This window comes from Python bivittatus, unplaced genomic scaffold (assembly GCF_059951505.1).
Source record: "Python bivittatus isolate LINGU-HERP-01145 unplaced genomic scaffold, Pbiv_v1 ctg000260_np1212, whole genome shotgun sequence".
NCBI lineage: Eukaryota > Metazoa > Chordata > Lepidosauria > Squamata > Pythonidae > Python > Python bivittatus.
In genome coordinates, this window is record NW_028277055.1 from 2,375,731 (window position 1) to 2,392,078 (window position 16,348).

The 16,348-nt window shown below is 42.2% G+C and overlaps 1 protein-coding gene across 5 annotated transcripts; it reads right to left on the minus strand.

The window, feature by feature from the left end:
• Positions 1 to 1,708: 1,708 nt before the first annotated feature.
• HMGCL (3-hydroxy-3-methylglutaryl-CoA lyase) lies at positions 1,709 to 15,242 on the minus strand. Of its 5 annotated transcripts, none has more exons than XM_025168120.2 (9): positions 15,117 to 15,242; positions 10,347 to 10,430; positions 8,611 to 8,718; positions 8,047 to 8,142; positions 7,153 to 7,301; positions 6,592 to 6,655; positions 5,057 to 5,245; positions 4,573 to 4,698; positions 1,709 to 3,674 (listed from the first exon to the last, which is right to left on the minus strand). In XM_025168120.2, exons 1-9 carry the CDS (start codon positions 15,225 to 15,227, stop codon positions 3,573 to 3,575), a joined length of 1,029 nt encoding a protein of 342 aa, XP_025023888.1. In that variant the 5' UTR covers positions 15,228 to 15,242; the 3' UTR covers positions 1,709 to 3,572. The 5 variants fall into 5 exon arrangements, with proteins under 5 accessions (XP_025023888.1, XP_025023889.1, XP_007430573.1 ...); XM_025168121.2 differs by lacking the exon at positions 15,117 to 15,242 and adding an exon at positions 13,871 to 13,960; XM_007430511.4 differs by lacking the exon at positions 15,117 to 15,242 and adding an exon at positions 13,026 to 13,172.
• Between the last annotated feature and the right edge of the window lie 1,106 nt (positions 15,243 to 16,348).

Consider the following 16,348-nt stretch of genomic DNA (forward strand, 5'->3'; position numbering starts at 1 on the left):
TTAGCCCCTGGACTGGACTCGACAGGTGTAATAAGCCATTGACAGCCCTGTGTTACAATCCTCTTCCAGTCCATAACCCAAATGCTGGTGGGGTCCCATGCTTTGGAGTCAACTCTCCATTTATTTATTTATTTATTTATTTTCTCTGTGTGTGCATATGTATGTGTGTGTGTATGTGTGTGTGTGTGGGTGTGTGTGTATATATATAAGTTTTAAGAGCAATAATAAGAACTTATACAAACTAAACAGAGAAAATGAAAGAGAAATAACAAAAAAAGCTAAAAGTGCAATAAAAAAATAGAAGAAAAAAAAGAGAATATAAAGATATAAAGATATAAAGAAGTAGCTTCCAATATTCTTCACAGCAGTTATAAGTACAATTATATTTTAACCTCTCTCTCTAAAGTTACATCATGACACACTTTTTATAATTATCCTGTCTAATCATCAAAACCATAAATCAAAGTTCATTTTTTAAAATTTTTATGCAAAAAGTCCATAAGGGGTTTCCAGTCCCCAATAAATGTAGATACCGTCCTTTCTCTAATCAAAGAAGTCAGTTTGTCCATCTCAGCGAGTTCTGTCAATTTCACCAACCATTCCTCCATGGTGGGTAGTGCCAAATCTTTCCATCTTTGTGCATACAGTAGTCTCACCACAGTAATCATATACAGGTAGTCCCCGGGTTAAGAACGCCCAGTTTAAGGATGATCCATAGTTAAGAACAGAGCCTATTATAGCAGAAGTTAAATACACAATGGTTTGAGTTCATTACTTACACAGTATTATACAATAATACTGTTCCGGCTTACATACAAATTCGACTTAAGGACAGATCTTGGGAACGGAACTCGTTCTTAAACTGGGGACTACCTGCATTGAAATAATCTTCCATATCTTATTTATATTTCTTATCAATCCTAAAAAGAAAAGTTCTGGCTTCAATTGAATATTCATCTTAAAAATCCTCTATATCAGGGTCAGCCCTCTATAAATATGGCCACCCTCAACTTTCACAGCCTACCCCATTGAAGATCCCCATCCCCATCCCCAAACAGGGGAGGCAGGACCGGGCCTGCAGGTTTTCCACAATCTGAACCACAATCCAGAATTTTAAAAATGGCAGAATTCAATTTTAGATAATTTTAAAAAACAGCCAGCTAGATGGAATTTACAGAATGGAAAGGACATGTCTGGGAAAAATAGGATATGGCAACTTAGCTTGGAAAGGTTCTGGGGGCCTCATGCACACTTGTGGGGCTGTGCATGTGCCCTACACTGACTGGGATGGGAAACCACCAAGAGGTCTTGCAGCATTATAGCCTCATCTGGGATTTTGCATGGTTGGTTTTATTTGCATTTTGTGTCCCATCTGTAATCCCAATAAACAGATTGCAAGATTTTTATGGACTAAAACACAGTTGTGTGCATATCATTTGGGCCATGCACATCATTCCATCCAAATTCTTAGACAATTCTGCGTCTCCTGACCATATCTGAGAATACATTTATCACTCCCATTGTCTGATCACTTAGTTTTACCCCATTATAATTTTTAAGAGCTATGCACTGAATAATAATTTTAACTAGGAGTGATGATTGCCCATTTACAGATAAAAGCCAGTAAACAAGTTTCACTTAAGAAAGTTCACTACATTTAGCAATTATCAGTATCCAGAAAATACAGACTAATGTTTCCACTCTGAAGAAAAGCCAATTTAACAAATATTTTATTATTTAATAAACCAGTCTGATTAATAAAATAAATAAAAAGCAATCAGATTGCATTCTTTACTATTATGCTGAAAAAGTTTAGTAACAATTTGTAGTCTCACATGTCACATAAACGTGGTGATGCATCTGGGTTTTTTTCCTTCAGATATATTGGATTATAATATGTTTTGGCAAAGTTGACTTGTAATTATAGGATTAGTAGTTTACTACATCTATAGGCTACCATCTTGAGAAAAACTGTTGTAATAAATTTTGAGTGATTTCCCCAGTAATAAGAATCTGTAAAAATAGCAGAACCATAATTTAGCATTACTTCGACAAAGGTTTTGTAGATTTTTTAGAAAATGATCTGCTTTTGAAGATATCTTATTTGAGTGAATGTGTGAAACAGAACTGCTGCTCCTTTACTTCCAAAAGATTACAAGATCCTAAATAATGAAGGAAGTGGGAGTTGGGCAAACAGGATTTGAGGGGGAGGAAAAACTGAGGCACTGCAAAAGGCTGAAGGCACCATGGGGCCATTCCACTCCAGCTGGAATTTAGAAAGGTTGGAGCAGAAAAATGGGAGAAGAGTGGAAAGCACTTTAATTCTTGGGCTGTGGGCAAAGGTGGCCAAGTGTAAAATCCATCTCAGACAAGGAAAATGGGGGTCAAAAACCCAGAAGCACCCCAGACCCAGAGCTTCCATCTGGAACCTTACTCATCTACATGTGTGGAACATGGGCTGGGTCCCAAGATCAATCCCAGAAAAGAAGTGCTAACGTGCAGAAGCTCAGCAAGATGAACACCACCAAAATGCAAGGTTGCAAGTCCAGGCGACAAATTAATGAGTGCCAAGCAAATCCAGGATGCAGTTGGTCATCTGGTCCTAAGTGGATACACCACTCACATTTGTTGCTAGAAACATTTGCAACCACCAGTCTTGTCACTCAGAAACTCTTAACCTTGTTTGAGTTTCAGGACTCTTACAGTCCACACTTCTAACCTGGCCAAGGAGCACTATTCTTGGTCTGGACTTGGCTTACTATGTTTGCTTCTTCCTTTGTGGTAGATTGACATACATGCTGGTATGTATGTCTCTGACTACTCCTTGATTCCCTTGGGCAGAATACTGGAAGAAAATCAAGTGGCACAAATAAGATCCTATATTCTTTGTTTGGGGAGAAATCCCAGCTTATACTTTCTTGCCTCCACGCTTGAAAAGACAAATCCTGTAGACTTTTAGGCTCCTACCATAAAAAGGATCATAATGATCCAAGAGCTTATGAAAAGGAAAGTTTGCCCTGACAGTTGGAATCTTTAGAAAGCCCAGCACTGGAGTTTAGTTAGGATTTTCACTCTCTGAAGCCAACAGAAGTGTGTCATTAAACTTTTAGGGGTAGCTTTCTTAAGTTCTAATTATGAAAATATTAAACTACTTTCCCTTTCCTTTTCTGCAGCCTTAGATATTTAGATCAACAGATACCCTCAAGTGCTGAGTGAAAGAGAGACCGGGGGGTGCTGTGCAGAGTCTGGTAGCCCCAACTACAAAACAGCTTACAGGCAAAAGGAACAAGAGGCCAGTGTCAAAAATAACGGCAAGATCAAAACAATACATTTGCTCCTAAAAGAAAAACTGTAACATCCACCTTCAAATACATCCAACACGTTTGACAGATACAGATAGTGTTCCACATTCCTTTTATGTCTTCCTTTTACTGTAAAATCCAACAATCCCTTCTTCCTGCCTTTCAGTTCTGAGGCATTGGAGAGTGCTTAAATAAAGTTAGGGGAGCGAATACTAACACGGCAGTTTCCAGACTGCCATGCAGCAAGTTCAGTGAAGGCCCTGATCTATTTCACAGTTTGCAGGTGGCCTGTGCGACTTTTGAATTGGTCTTCCGGTTCAGCATCTTGCAGATAAAAGCGCCTGCTTCAAGGAGCTTGGATAGATCCACACCCTTCAAAGGTGAAGAGAGAAAAAAAGATGACATTGTTTATTTTGCATCCACAAAGCTGGATATAATATTCTGCTGGACTTTTGTTTTTCATTGCCTAGAAACGTCTACAGCAGGGTTCCTCAACCTGGGCAACTTTAAGATGGGTGGACTTCAATTCCCAGAATTCCCCAGCCAACAAGGCTGGCTGAGGAATTCTGGGAGTTGAAGTCCACCCATCTTAAAATTGCCCAGGTTGAGAAACCCTGGTCTACAGCAACATCTCAAAGATTCAAAAGCAGATCTTTTGAAGACAGCAATCTAAGGTCTCTTGTCATCTTCTTTAAAGAGCAGATGTGGGATACAACCCTTCCACATGTGAAGCAACACTTCTAGTTAAAATATGCTGGGGAAAACAAGAGCTGCAAACTTCAATTGGGAGTTCCATCAAGTGCAGCTGTAATTAACCAATGCATAGTGTTTTAAACTAACATTACATTTCTAAATTCTAGAGATTATTCCGGTTCTAGTTTTATCTTACAGAATTAAAAATAATAAAATAAAGTCAAACAAGGGGAACAGTAAATTAAGTATGTTTTTCCTTTAAAAGGAGCAGTAACTTTATTTATTAAATGCAGGAGTATTTTTCTCTCATGGGCCATCTTCTCTCAGAAGTAATTTATGCTTGTCTCATGCAGTGGATGTGGCCAGAACAAATGTGAACAGGGATAGCCACTGGCTAGGTTCATATCATACACTTACCAAGTTTAGTTATAAACCTAACAGCTACATTCACACAATATCTTAAGTGTGCTTAATATCAACCTTGGTTAGGGTTTTGGAAATGTATAGATTTAATTTAATTAACTGCTGATGCCCACCTCCTATTAAGGAGAGAGAACTAAAGCAGCTTATCACTTACTGTGTGGATCCCAAGACCATGTAGCATGTAGACCATGTCTTCTGTTGCCACATTTCCTGATGCTCCCTGAGCATAAGGACAGCCTCCAAGGCCAGCAACTGAAGAATCAACCACATTCACACCCATCTGCAAAGAGAAACAGAACCCTTTTAAGTATGGTTTGCAATCACTGTAATCAATCATGAGAAATTCCAGCTTAGGAACTGAACAAGCCTTTGAAGATCCAAATAAGTTTTCTCTTCTTTTTTCTTGCAAAATTTATCCCCTCTTCGCCAGCATTCTCTTTATTAGGACCTGCCTAATGCTCAGATTTGACTTAGAGAAGGTAGGTGGGGAAGACATTTTTTTCTGTAAGAGCTTGATGTGTAGATTCTGCTTTACCGATAAGCCTGAATGACTTCTCCTAGCAGGAGTAAATGAGCCAACTGGCTTCATGGCCATTCATTTTAATAAAGGTAGCTTCAAAGGTTGAAGAGAAACTCACCTGAAGTGCTACGAGTGTGTTGGCAAGAGCCTGTCCGTAAGTGTCATGACAGTGAACAGCAAGAGCTCCAACGGGCACCTCCTTCATGACTGCAGAAAGCATCTCCCTCATATTGCCTGGGGTCCCAACACCAATGGTATCGCCAAGGGAAATCTCATAGCACCCCATTGCATACATTTTCTTTGATACCTGTGACAAAGAACAGATTTTTTTTTTAATTGTAGCTCCTGATTATCTTTTTCTTCCGAATATAAATTCAACAGACAATTACAATAATTTGTCAGAATGGATTCATCTTCAGGAGTTTCTTTTGGGGGAGGAATCTCTTGCATCAATCACCTTCTCTGGTTAATTTTACACTGCAGCCAAGAAACGCTCTGCTTGGGACGCTCAATCCAGTTTGCACACATTATCTTGCCATAGCTGCAAACAGCGGGGAAATATTACAGCTTCTATGCTGAGCCTCTCAGGTGAGGCTGAGAACACAGCAGCATGCATAATGTTGCTTGCTGACTCCACAGCAAAAGTAAGATTTAGATCATGAACATTCTAAATCAGTGTTGTCCAAACTTGGCCACTTTAAGATGAGTGGACTTCATGGCTGGCTGGGGAATTCTGGGAGTTGAAGTCCACTCATCTTAAAGTGGCCAAGTTTGGACAACACTGTTCTAAATCATAAGAATTGCTTTAGCATCTACACTCTCACAGCCAAGCCTTCCATTTTTATCCAGACACTAATGCAGAAACCAACATTCACTTGTTCACACTATCAATTTTCCCTAGATGGGAAATCATCTTGTCTTCAACCCATGTCAAATTCCTCCACGATCCAAATTTTACAGCAAACCACTTCTGTTAGTTCATAAAAATTACTTCAGTATCAGAGCAGTAGATAACATTTTAAGGGCACACAACCCTTAAAATTAGAAGTACCCATTACAAAGAACACTAGTTTCAGAAGGAACTTTCAGAGTTCCAACTTCTCCTTCCACTAGTATCTGTTTTTCTCTGGGCTCATTAGATTTCAGTTTGCATCATTCAAGTCTGAAACACGTCTGAAAAGAAGCAGGGTGTGGAAGGGGGGAACGAGTCCAATTTATCCCATGTGAAGATGTGCAATGGGCTTTTCCTTATTACTGACAGCTGCTGGTCATGGGGGTGGATATTTATGAGTCCATTCAAGTGTCTCATTCCAAGTCAGACTGCATGTCCACATCTAACTCAATAGTGTTTTCTGTGAGTTAAAGCAGCTCACCAAGGGCTTGGCTTGGTGCCTGCGAAGAAACAGCCTTTTCAGAGAAGAGATGCTAAGAATCCAACAGGGAACTTTCTCTATACAGATCCTCTGACCTTTGGTCTCTCCTGTCCTTGCAATGAAATCAGAACAGACTGCAAACCGAACTCAGTCAGTATGACAGTACGTGTGTGGCAAGGTTTAACAAAGGCTTTTTATTTTATTTTTTTGTAAAATGTAGGGTTTTTTTTTACCAAAAAAGAACACTTCTCTTCTGAACACATTTACAACATGAACTCACCTCTGCCACTTTAGCAGGAGCAATCTTTCCTTCATAAGGGCAGCCAAGAACACAGGAGACGTAGCTGTAAGGAGAAGGAAAGAAAATGCCACTTTCTCACACAAAATAATGGAGATTAGTTCATCCAAACGAGCAGCCCCCATGCCTCCTCTTGCTTCATTCAAGAGATGTCCATCCATAACACAATATCTTTGATGGGGGACAGTCACAATACAACCTTTTCTCACAATTAGCATTAGGTAGGGAAGTTACCGGACTATATCTGAGCTAAATACTTAAGAGGTTTTTAAAAAATCCATAGAGGAGAGAAGTCTTTTTATTATCACTAGACCTAGTTGGTAAACAGAACTTCCATGTTGGCTTGGAAGCCTGGGAGTTGGAGGCTGAACACATTTGAAGAGTGCCAGACTGGGGAAGACTGTATTTTCTGGAAAGGATATCTATTTGATATTTTCCTGCTTAGGTCCCTCTTTCTTTCACTATGTCAGCCTTCCCTTCTCATTGGCTACACATAAGGATACTTGTTCATCACCAAAATCAGCATGCAGTCCTAATATTTACCCTCGGACTGGAATATTAGCTTCTTTTGATGCACTCAGGACATCGCTAAATCTTTGCAGGCTCTCCTCTATGGAACAGTTGATGTTCTTTTTTGTGAAGAGCTCAGATGCTGCTCCAAAGATTGACACCTCCTTGGCTCCTGCTGCCACCTACCAACATATAAGAAAGAGCTTAGATATTACAAGTAGTCCTCGAGTTACAACTGCAATTGGGACTGCTAAGCAATGCGGTCGTAAAGTGCAACATCACGTGACTACATTGCTTAGTGACAGCAATCCAGGCAGTCCCAGTTGTCATCATAACCCAAGATGCATGGGTTGTTAAGTGGGAAGCGGAGGGAGTCCCAGCTAAGGAGTGCAGGGGTGCCGCAGTGGGGCGGGTGAGGCCCTGGGTGGCCCGGCACAGGCCTTACACGAGTTGGGGGGGTGGTTGGTGCAGTGCAAGCTCAGAAAGGCTGGGGAATGAGGGCGCAGGGTGCATGCGAGTGCAGGGAGGCCAAGGAAAGAGGGTGCAGGGTGTGTGCAAGCAAAGGGAGGAAGGAGGGCACGGTGCATGCAAAGAAAGGCCAGAGTGGGGAGACCTACTCCCAGCAACTTGTCACCTTCCTTGCCAGCTTTCCATTCACTTTGCTTGGGGGAAGTCAGCAGGGAAGATTGCAAATGATGATCATGTGATTGCGGGGAGCTTGGCAACTAGTCATAAGTGTGAATGGGTTGCCAAGCACCCAGTTCGCGACCACGTGTCTGCCAGGGTGCTGGGATGGTCCCAACTTCGAGGACCAATCGTAAGTCTCCTTCTTCAGCATTGTTGTAACTTTGCACAGTCGCTGAACAACCACTCTGTTCTCCATTAATGCAAGGACCTAGGAGCTTTTGCATTGCAGGAGTCTCTTACAGCTGCTTCAAAACCCTTGAGGTTAGGTGTCAAAACAGGGTAACTGATGCCAGAAATCTTCCGGATGCCTTGCATGACTTCTGTGTGGTCAGCCATCTAGATACCAAAATGAAGAATAAACAGCAGGATTTTAATTCCTCAGAAACAACCCTTTCACACATGTTGTACTAAACTGCAATTACTAGTCACCCTTTATAAGGGTAGAACATCTCCAGCCTTTAGATTCAGAATTTACTGGAATGGAAGAACATAAACTGTGCATCTCATTATGAAAGAAACCAAGCTGAGATATTCATTTATTATTTACTTATTTATATTTCAAATTTGTCACTGCCCATCTCACTGCAGAGTGACTCTGGTGGGTTTACAGTAAAAACAGAACAAACATTAATTCAAAAGGATAAATATTAATTAATTAAAATATGCTACAATAACAAATAACAAAGACTAAGCTAAAGTTTGCTTTAATCACGGTATGTTGAAGAAGCCAGACTGGGTCTTGCAAAGGAGCAAAGTAACTGTAGCTTGTTCAGCCAATTCCTTGATATCCTTCTCCATACTGACCTGTGGAACCCATTTTGGAGATACAAAACTGGTAGCTTCTATAACTGAAAGACCCGTATCTGATAGCATGTTGATTAAGTCAATTTTCACGTGAGTGGGAACAATATTCTGGAAAAAGAGAGAGAGAATTCTCATTAAACAGTAATTCCATAATTGTATTTCCTTTTCAACATTTAGTTGGTGGTGGAATCACTGCATACTGTAACACCTTCCATTTCTTCTTTGTATCTTAACTGACCCTGAATTTTTAAAATAGACCTGGCAAATGAGCGTGCACACAAAAACAAGACACCTATTATAATAAATAGAAACACATTCGCCTGCAGATTTAATTTTGTTGGCTTTGTGACACCAGTCAGATTGGTAAACACTTCCTTTTCTGAGATTTGCCAATGCACGGCAGACTTTGCAATGGGTAAATATTTAAGTCAGTCCCTAGTTGTGATTCTGCATCTCTTATACAGCTTCCCTCCACCATCAGTCAGGTTATTCCAGGACAGAGACTGGACAGACTTTTGCAGAGTCTTTTCTAGCTTAGTGTTGTTCAACTTTAGCAACTTTAAAATGTGTGGACTTCAACTCCCAGAATTCTCCAGCCAGCATGCTGAAATCCACACATCTTAAAGCTGTCAAGGTTGAGAAACACTGCTCTGGTTGAAAGCCCACTGCTCAAATGACTCTAAGAGGAGATTTGACAAATTCATGGCGGAATGATGATCCCTGGTCACTCAGAAGCACTAGGCAAATGAAGGCCAGAACAGAAGACAGCTACTGTCTTAATATCTGGCTTATGGACTCCCCAGAAGTAATATATTTGTTTCTGGGAGAAACTTAATGGAATATTGGCCTAATATAGCTGTATGACACTGATGATTCCAAACATTTTTTTGCTTTATGCATCCACGTGATTTAGACCAGTGTTTCTCAACCTCAGCAAGTTTAAAATGTGGGAATTCTGGGAGTTGAGCTCCACATCTTAAAGGCTGTTGTTCTGAGCTTGTTCTGAACTAGGAAAGGTTCAGTTCAAACCTCGCCCCTGGCATGAAATTACTTTCTGGGTTTTGGGAAATCTTTTTCAATATTCACTTCATTCCCAAATTTGCAAGATGAGGAGAATAATACAGATAATTCTTTGCAGTTTTGTTGTAAGACCATTTTGCTGACCATTAAAAGAACTACATAAATACTACACATTATTAACATTCATTAAGGTCCTACACTTTACACATTATAATCTCAGCCATTTAGGACAAATATGTAAGGCAAGTCACAGCTGGTGCCAGAATCTACACCACGGTTCATTCTACTGTATATATCAAAGATTGTAAAATATTATGATTATATTATGAATTCAGATCTTCCATCTATTAAAGAACCCCTTGTGAGACTCTATTTCTTACATCATTTGCAGGTAATCTGCATCCATTTCACAGCCTGGTTTAAGCTGTCATTTTAGAATGTCCACATGAAATTGTAGATGACTGTATTTTGAGCACCTTTAAATCTCTGACTACCTTCCAGCACTATTTACTGGCTCATATCAACATATTTCAAGTAATTAACTGACGGGAATTCTGGGAACATGGATTCAGGGTTGAATTTTTACGCTATGCTGACATTCTATCTAGGAGGAAAATCAAAATAGTACTGATGTCAAAATATTCCCTTTACTAGCACAAAACCATCAAAACCACTTATTTCAGATTTCAGCCACAAGCTTAGCAGAGGTCACTTGCCTTTTCATTCTGCAAGCCATCCCGTGGACCGACCTCAACTATTTTCACATGCTTGGGAAATGTTCCAGCTCCTGTTGAGCTGAGCTGTAAAACAAGGGAAAGAAAAGAAAGAGTCCCAATTCAGTAGACAATATATAGCGTCCTGAGTGTATCGAACGTATGAGGAAGAAAAAAAAAGTTATTTTGCTTAGCGCTGTGATTATTCAAGAAATGCCGATATGTTAGAGACAGATACGTTACAATTCCTTACATTTTCAGTCTCCAGATACGTCAGATTATAACTCCTTGAGAATCATGGGATTGTGTAGAAGACAGCAGGTCCAGGAAGTCTTTATTAGCACAAGGCTGGCACTTACAATTTCCAATATTTTTTTTAATTTACCTTTACTCCTGAAGTAGTATAAAATATTACCCTACACTCCCAACAAGGTCCAAAGCAGCTAAGGCTATTTCATTACTAGGCTTCTGGAACCACTTCTGTCCCAACTTGTTTTGTTTGCACAGGTTGAAGCCCAGGGTTGGCCTCTGACTGCAGATGCTCCATTGAGTCACACTGTCCAGCCCTAAGTCTCACCTTTAGAAAATAAGAAGTGCCACGGCATAGTGATAGAGAATCCATTCCGAAGCAAAAGACCCTCGAGGCAGTCTCGGCACATCCAGACAGGGCTGGGAAAGACCTTTTAGAAATCGTGGACCATCACTGCCTCAGATTTCAGACAATGCTGAACTAGATGATCCAGAATAAGGTAGCTTTCTACCTCCCTACAGATGGCTCAGTAGGAAATTCCTGCCCTACTTGCTACTGCAATTTGGCTCGGTTTCTCCTTTATATTGCTTCATTTCCTTTCGGGTGTAATTCGTCACTGTCGTAAAACACTCTTGCATACAGATGCTATATATACTTCTTCAATGAAGAACATGGTGGTTATTTAAATCATGTTTTTGAAAACCACTGTGTTCCAGGGAACTCCAGGAAATCTATTCTGCAGAGAACCTCCAAGTTAAAAGTTCATTGTAAAATTGGTGGTAGTTCACCAATTTACCCACAGGTCAGCTTTTAGCAGCTGTCATCCCTGGCTACCTGTTATCTTTTGATGTGCAATTTTGGGGGAATAGTAAATATATTCTGGAATACCATTTGGATCTCCATCCTTATATGGATCACCATCCACGTAAGACAGGAGGGTGTAATCTGAGGCTCCAGAGCTATATGTGGCTCCCAAGCTGTGATTCAGTGGTCTCTGAACCCTCCCTCAACTAATTAAAAACTAGCTATACATTTCTGCACACTTTCAGGTGTGAAAGGCATGAAAATTAAGGCCGTATAAAGCATGCAACAGACAGTTCATGAAGTGCACTGGTGCAAGCACTGAGGCCGCCATGTCTGCCAGAAAGCTCAGTACGATTGCTTCGAGGCCTTTCCCAGGTTGTTTGTTCATGAGTGTAAATACACTGCTGCATGGAGAGGTGACCCAGGAAAGTCCTTGAAGCAGCAGTAGCGAGTTATTCAAAGGATGAGGCTCAAAACTTTGAGTGCTACACACAGCTCCAAGGAAAACTGAAGCACAAGCCTTTAGGTAGGTATCCCCACCCAACATTTCTCCATAAAAGCCAGAAAAAAGCCGAAAGTTCTAGCCCTGCACATACATGCAACATTGTCTGACCTACTTCATCCCTTGCCCTTTCAAAAAAATAAATAAAAGAGGTAAGCACAGCCCCAGCCACTAAAAGGTGGGCCATGCTTAGCCTAGGATAAGAATGACCCCAAAAGCCAGCCCCCATACAAGCTGGAGTGCACCCTAAGTCCTTGGAAAAGTTAAAGGTACCAATAGAAGTGAATATGTGTAGCTCAGGGTTGAACTGTGGAGTCTTTGGGGTTCTCTGAGCTTGGCTGTTTTCTTGCAAATGTTTCATTACCCGGCTAGGTAGCATCTTCAGTGCTAGACTCCACAGTTAAAGGTGTTACCCTAGACGGGCTGCAGCCACCTATCAGAGCTGTGCAGGTGGAATTCACTCTGACCCCAGTACTCCCACCCAGGGCTGAAGGCTCAGAGACAGGACTGCAGCTCCCTGCTCCAGACATAACTTGTGCGTGCCCGCATACGAAGGAGGGGTGTACTGTATATGTACACGCTCTATTCATGTTACTCTTCAGCAGACCTAAACTAACTATTGCAAAAGTCTCAAAACAGTTCACGACACAGAATCCACCTCATGACCCGGCTGTTCTGATCCCGGAGTGCAAAAAACACAATTCACCGACTCGCCCTATCTTTGGACTTTGTTCAATACCTTGCATCACAAACGAATCAAGCAGACGAAGTTCTCCCAACACAACTACGTCACGAAAAAATCCAAAACCCAACAACAAACGGCCAGCCCCGACCCCAACCCAAGCCAGCATCCGACCCGAATGCAGCCGCCAGGTTTGCCAGTCACCTGGTTAAGGACGCAGCCATACGCACGGGCAGGGCTAGACAACTTGGGGCCTCCAGCTTTCTTGGACTACAACTCCCACAATCCTCTGCTATCCACCCTCTATGCCCGGGCTGCTGGAAAATGAAGTCCAAAGCGCCCGATGGTCTAGCCCGCGCTGAGCCCTCGCCTCCCAGCAGCAGCGGCCCTGCAAGTGGCCCAGGAGGACCGCCTGGCGACCCGCCCGCCGGCCTGCTCGCTCACCGGCCGCAGCGAGGACACCAGCCACGGCAGCCCCCGCTTCAGCACCACCATCGCGCCGCGTCGTCTGGCTCCCGGGGCCGAGAGCAGAGGCAGATCACGTGGCAGGGGCCTTGCCGTGTCACGTGACCGCCCCGAACCGCGTGGCTGCTGATCAGCTGGGCGAGCTTGCTTGTCTCCTCTGAGCGTTGAATTACGGTCCCATCATCCCCGCCCAAGGCCAGGAGGTTATGGGAGATGGAATCCACGCATCTGGGAAAGCCGAGTCACCCGGGCTTCTGCTGTGCAGTGGAGGCGGGCGAGCTTCACCTACCTAACATCTGCCTGTTACGAGGAGGAGGAGGAAGAAAATGCAGGCGGCGAATATCAGCTGTAGCATTTGCAAAAGGCGGCGTTCCTCTGAGAGTGTGCGAAGTGCATCTCTCGCACCTGAGGAAGCCCCAGGTGACCCTGAGATGAGAAGGCGCAAGTCCGCTTTTAAGCATTTTTTTTTTTTTTTTTGCGGGGGAGAAATGAGAGAATGAGAGAGACAAAAACTCTCCCGGAGCTCTAGACAGAAATTGGAAGTGCTCAAGGACTCTGTAAGAGTAGCGAGCGGTGGCTGTGGGGACGCAGCATCTTTAACCAGGCCAGTTGCAAACCTAGCGGTTGCATTCGCACAAACTGCTGAACTTAGTTTTTGTGGCGTAACTGGTTGAGCAGAGCCAGCTCCCTGGGTTAGTTTATGGGACAAACCCAGGAAATGGGTTAATTCAGGAACCGAGTTAAGCATTGGGTAAATGCAACCTTCTGAAGCTCATTCAAAAGCATTTAAGAGCCTCCTCCCGACCTAAAGCCAAACTCCTTACCTTAAGGCTTTGTGTGGCTTACTCTGGTCTTCCTCTCTGCTGGAAGCCTTCCATCCCCCAGCCTGACTGTTCCACTACTCTGCTTTCCTGCTTCTTTACAACAATGCTGTATTACATTTGGATTTTTGTGCCACTGTGAATTGAATCACAATCCTATTTGTCTTCCCACAGAGGAAGCAGTCTTGCACTGAATTAGACCATTGGTCCACTGAGCCCAGTATTTACAGGGTCGATGGCCCTGCAGGACTGGGGGAGGAGTTTCTCCAGCATCAAATCTGGGACTTCCTAGATGTGAAGCAGATGCCCTCTGTATTAGCAGTTCTTCCAGCCCCATCTGAGCATCTCACTCTTAGTATGCCTATATTGTAAACATCCCTCTTAAATATATGCTACTTCTCTCTCCTTTCAAAATTAACCTGTTATGAAACACTTGCTCAGCCTAACCGCCTTCCATTCCTCTTAAAGGAAGTTTCAGACATATGCATATTGTTATCATTAATTTGGGGGGCTTAGTTTTGAGTAACTATACTTGAGGTTTAATTGCATCTATGGCCCAGCCAATGTTAGCTGATCCCTAAACAGCTAAGCTGGGTTAAACTTGGTTGATATTTGCTAGGGAATTCTGGGAATTGAAAGTTCACATGTGTGGCAAGTGCCTAAATTGGGGAATTATACAGTACTCTAGTTTGGCTTTAAGGTTAACAGCACTGGTCTAGGAAAGATGGTTTTAGGTCTCCCTTAGGCATGAAAACCAGCTGGGTGATTTGGGGCCAGTCATACACTCTCAAATGTAGGAAGGGAAAACTACTTCTGAAATGCTGCCAAGAAACCGCATGGACCTATCCATATAATCACCAGGAGTCAAGACTGATACTGGATTAAAAAGTTCTATCATTGATTTAAAGGTCTTGCTTGAATCCAAGATGGACTGCTTCATTTTTGTTATACCTTTTTACAAGGTTGAATTTAATAACACGAGTCATAAACCTTTGCAATTGTAGATTCTCTTTTGCTTGGAACATTTCTGGCTATCACAAAACCAACCCCCTTAGAACCTGATTCTGTGCACGGTTGTTAGAAGTGTCTCACTGAATCCAATGGGGATTACTCCCATACAAGCATGCACAGGATAGCAACTGAAATCTAAGAATCACACAATCTTTGTTTGTTGCATCTTATTACCCATAGCAGCAATTTAGATAATTCTACTCTCATTTTGGTATTTTGGGGGGGAAAAAGCACATACCTGCCCTATCAAACTTCCTCTTCGTAAAGGTCCCATTTGGCACTCTGGTACTTCCTGCTCACACAGGGCTTTAGCTTGCACAGTTGACTTGGACAAGTGTCCTACACTCATTTATACCATTAAATCAACAAGAGAAGAGGGCTCTGAAACAAAGGTACTGTTTGTTTTGGCTCTTGCAGGCAACATCCCTTGCATCTGGTGAAATGAAGAGAAGTGTATCGCTATTCTCTCCCCCAGGGTTCAACAATAATTGTGCTCCCGTGCCAAGGCCACATCCATTGCTGGCACAGAAAGCACGTGTCAGCACCGTGGCTATTCTTCACTGGAATGCAGGGGACAATCGATGCCAAACACAATTTGCCAATCATCTAAACTGTCTGAACTAGTCTTGGGCTCCACACGTCCCGTAAGGCCAGCTGAGCAATGACATCAATTTTGTTTTTTTGATCTTTCAACTGGAACAGATTCCAACCCTGGCAGTCTCTATTTTGCAGGCTGTTATTGCACATCGCAGCATTTAATGATCGAGCAGTGACGTTCGTTGGCAATTGCCTTTATTTGCAGCAAGCGGCACCCAGCTCTGAAGAAATCATTTCAGAACTGATCCAAAGTAATGAAAGGAGCAGGCCAGGGGTAGCTTTGGCTGAGGGAAAAGAACTAGCACAGCCATAGTTTGAAGGTAAAGTTGCGTTGAAAAGTTATCGTGCAGAAAATCCCTGCTCAGTCACTGATGAAGAGTAAATTAAATAATTAAAAGTGACACTAAAATGACAAGTTGATTATTGACAAATTATATTCCCCTATCTATGAATGGATACTTTGTTGCTTAGTATGCACAAGACAAGATTGCCAGTTCCTCCCCTGACTCTGAAGAGTTTACTTCCATTCTGTGAATGCAAGCTCCCCCCTTTCAAAACTCTCCTCAGAAGCAAGCCTTTTACACAGAAGTACTGTAATCATATTAGCCTAAATTAAAAAGTTATTGCAAGTATTACTTAGGTACTACATTACCTGAGAAAGATTACCTTTGATTTAAGCAGTCTCCTCAAAAGAGGACTGAATTGTAAGAACCTGTTTGTCTCCATATTCTCTGCAAGTTACAACTGTCCTCTCATTTAAGGGTAAATTATTGGGGGGGGGGGGAACACTAGTTTTCCTTTCAGCTAAACACAGTTAAGCCTAGATAAATGCAAAAATCTTATTCCAACTGGAAGGCATTTTCAGAAGTAGCT

Coding starts and splice junctions, on each gene's coding strand:
- HMGCL (XM_025168120.2), bottom strand. CDS start 15,227: ATGAGTGTAGGACACTTGTCCAAGTCAACTGTGCAAGCTAAAGCCCTG. Junction 8,719..10,346: donor ATGGCTTGCAGAATGAAAAG/GCAAGTGACCTC, acceptor CTCTTTTTCCAG/AATATTGTTCCCACTCACGT. Junction 4,699..5,056: donor ACACACTCGTAGCACTTCAG/GTGAGTTTCTCT, acceptor TTCTCTTTGCAG/ATGGGTGTGAATGTGGTTGA.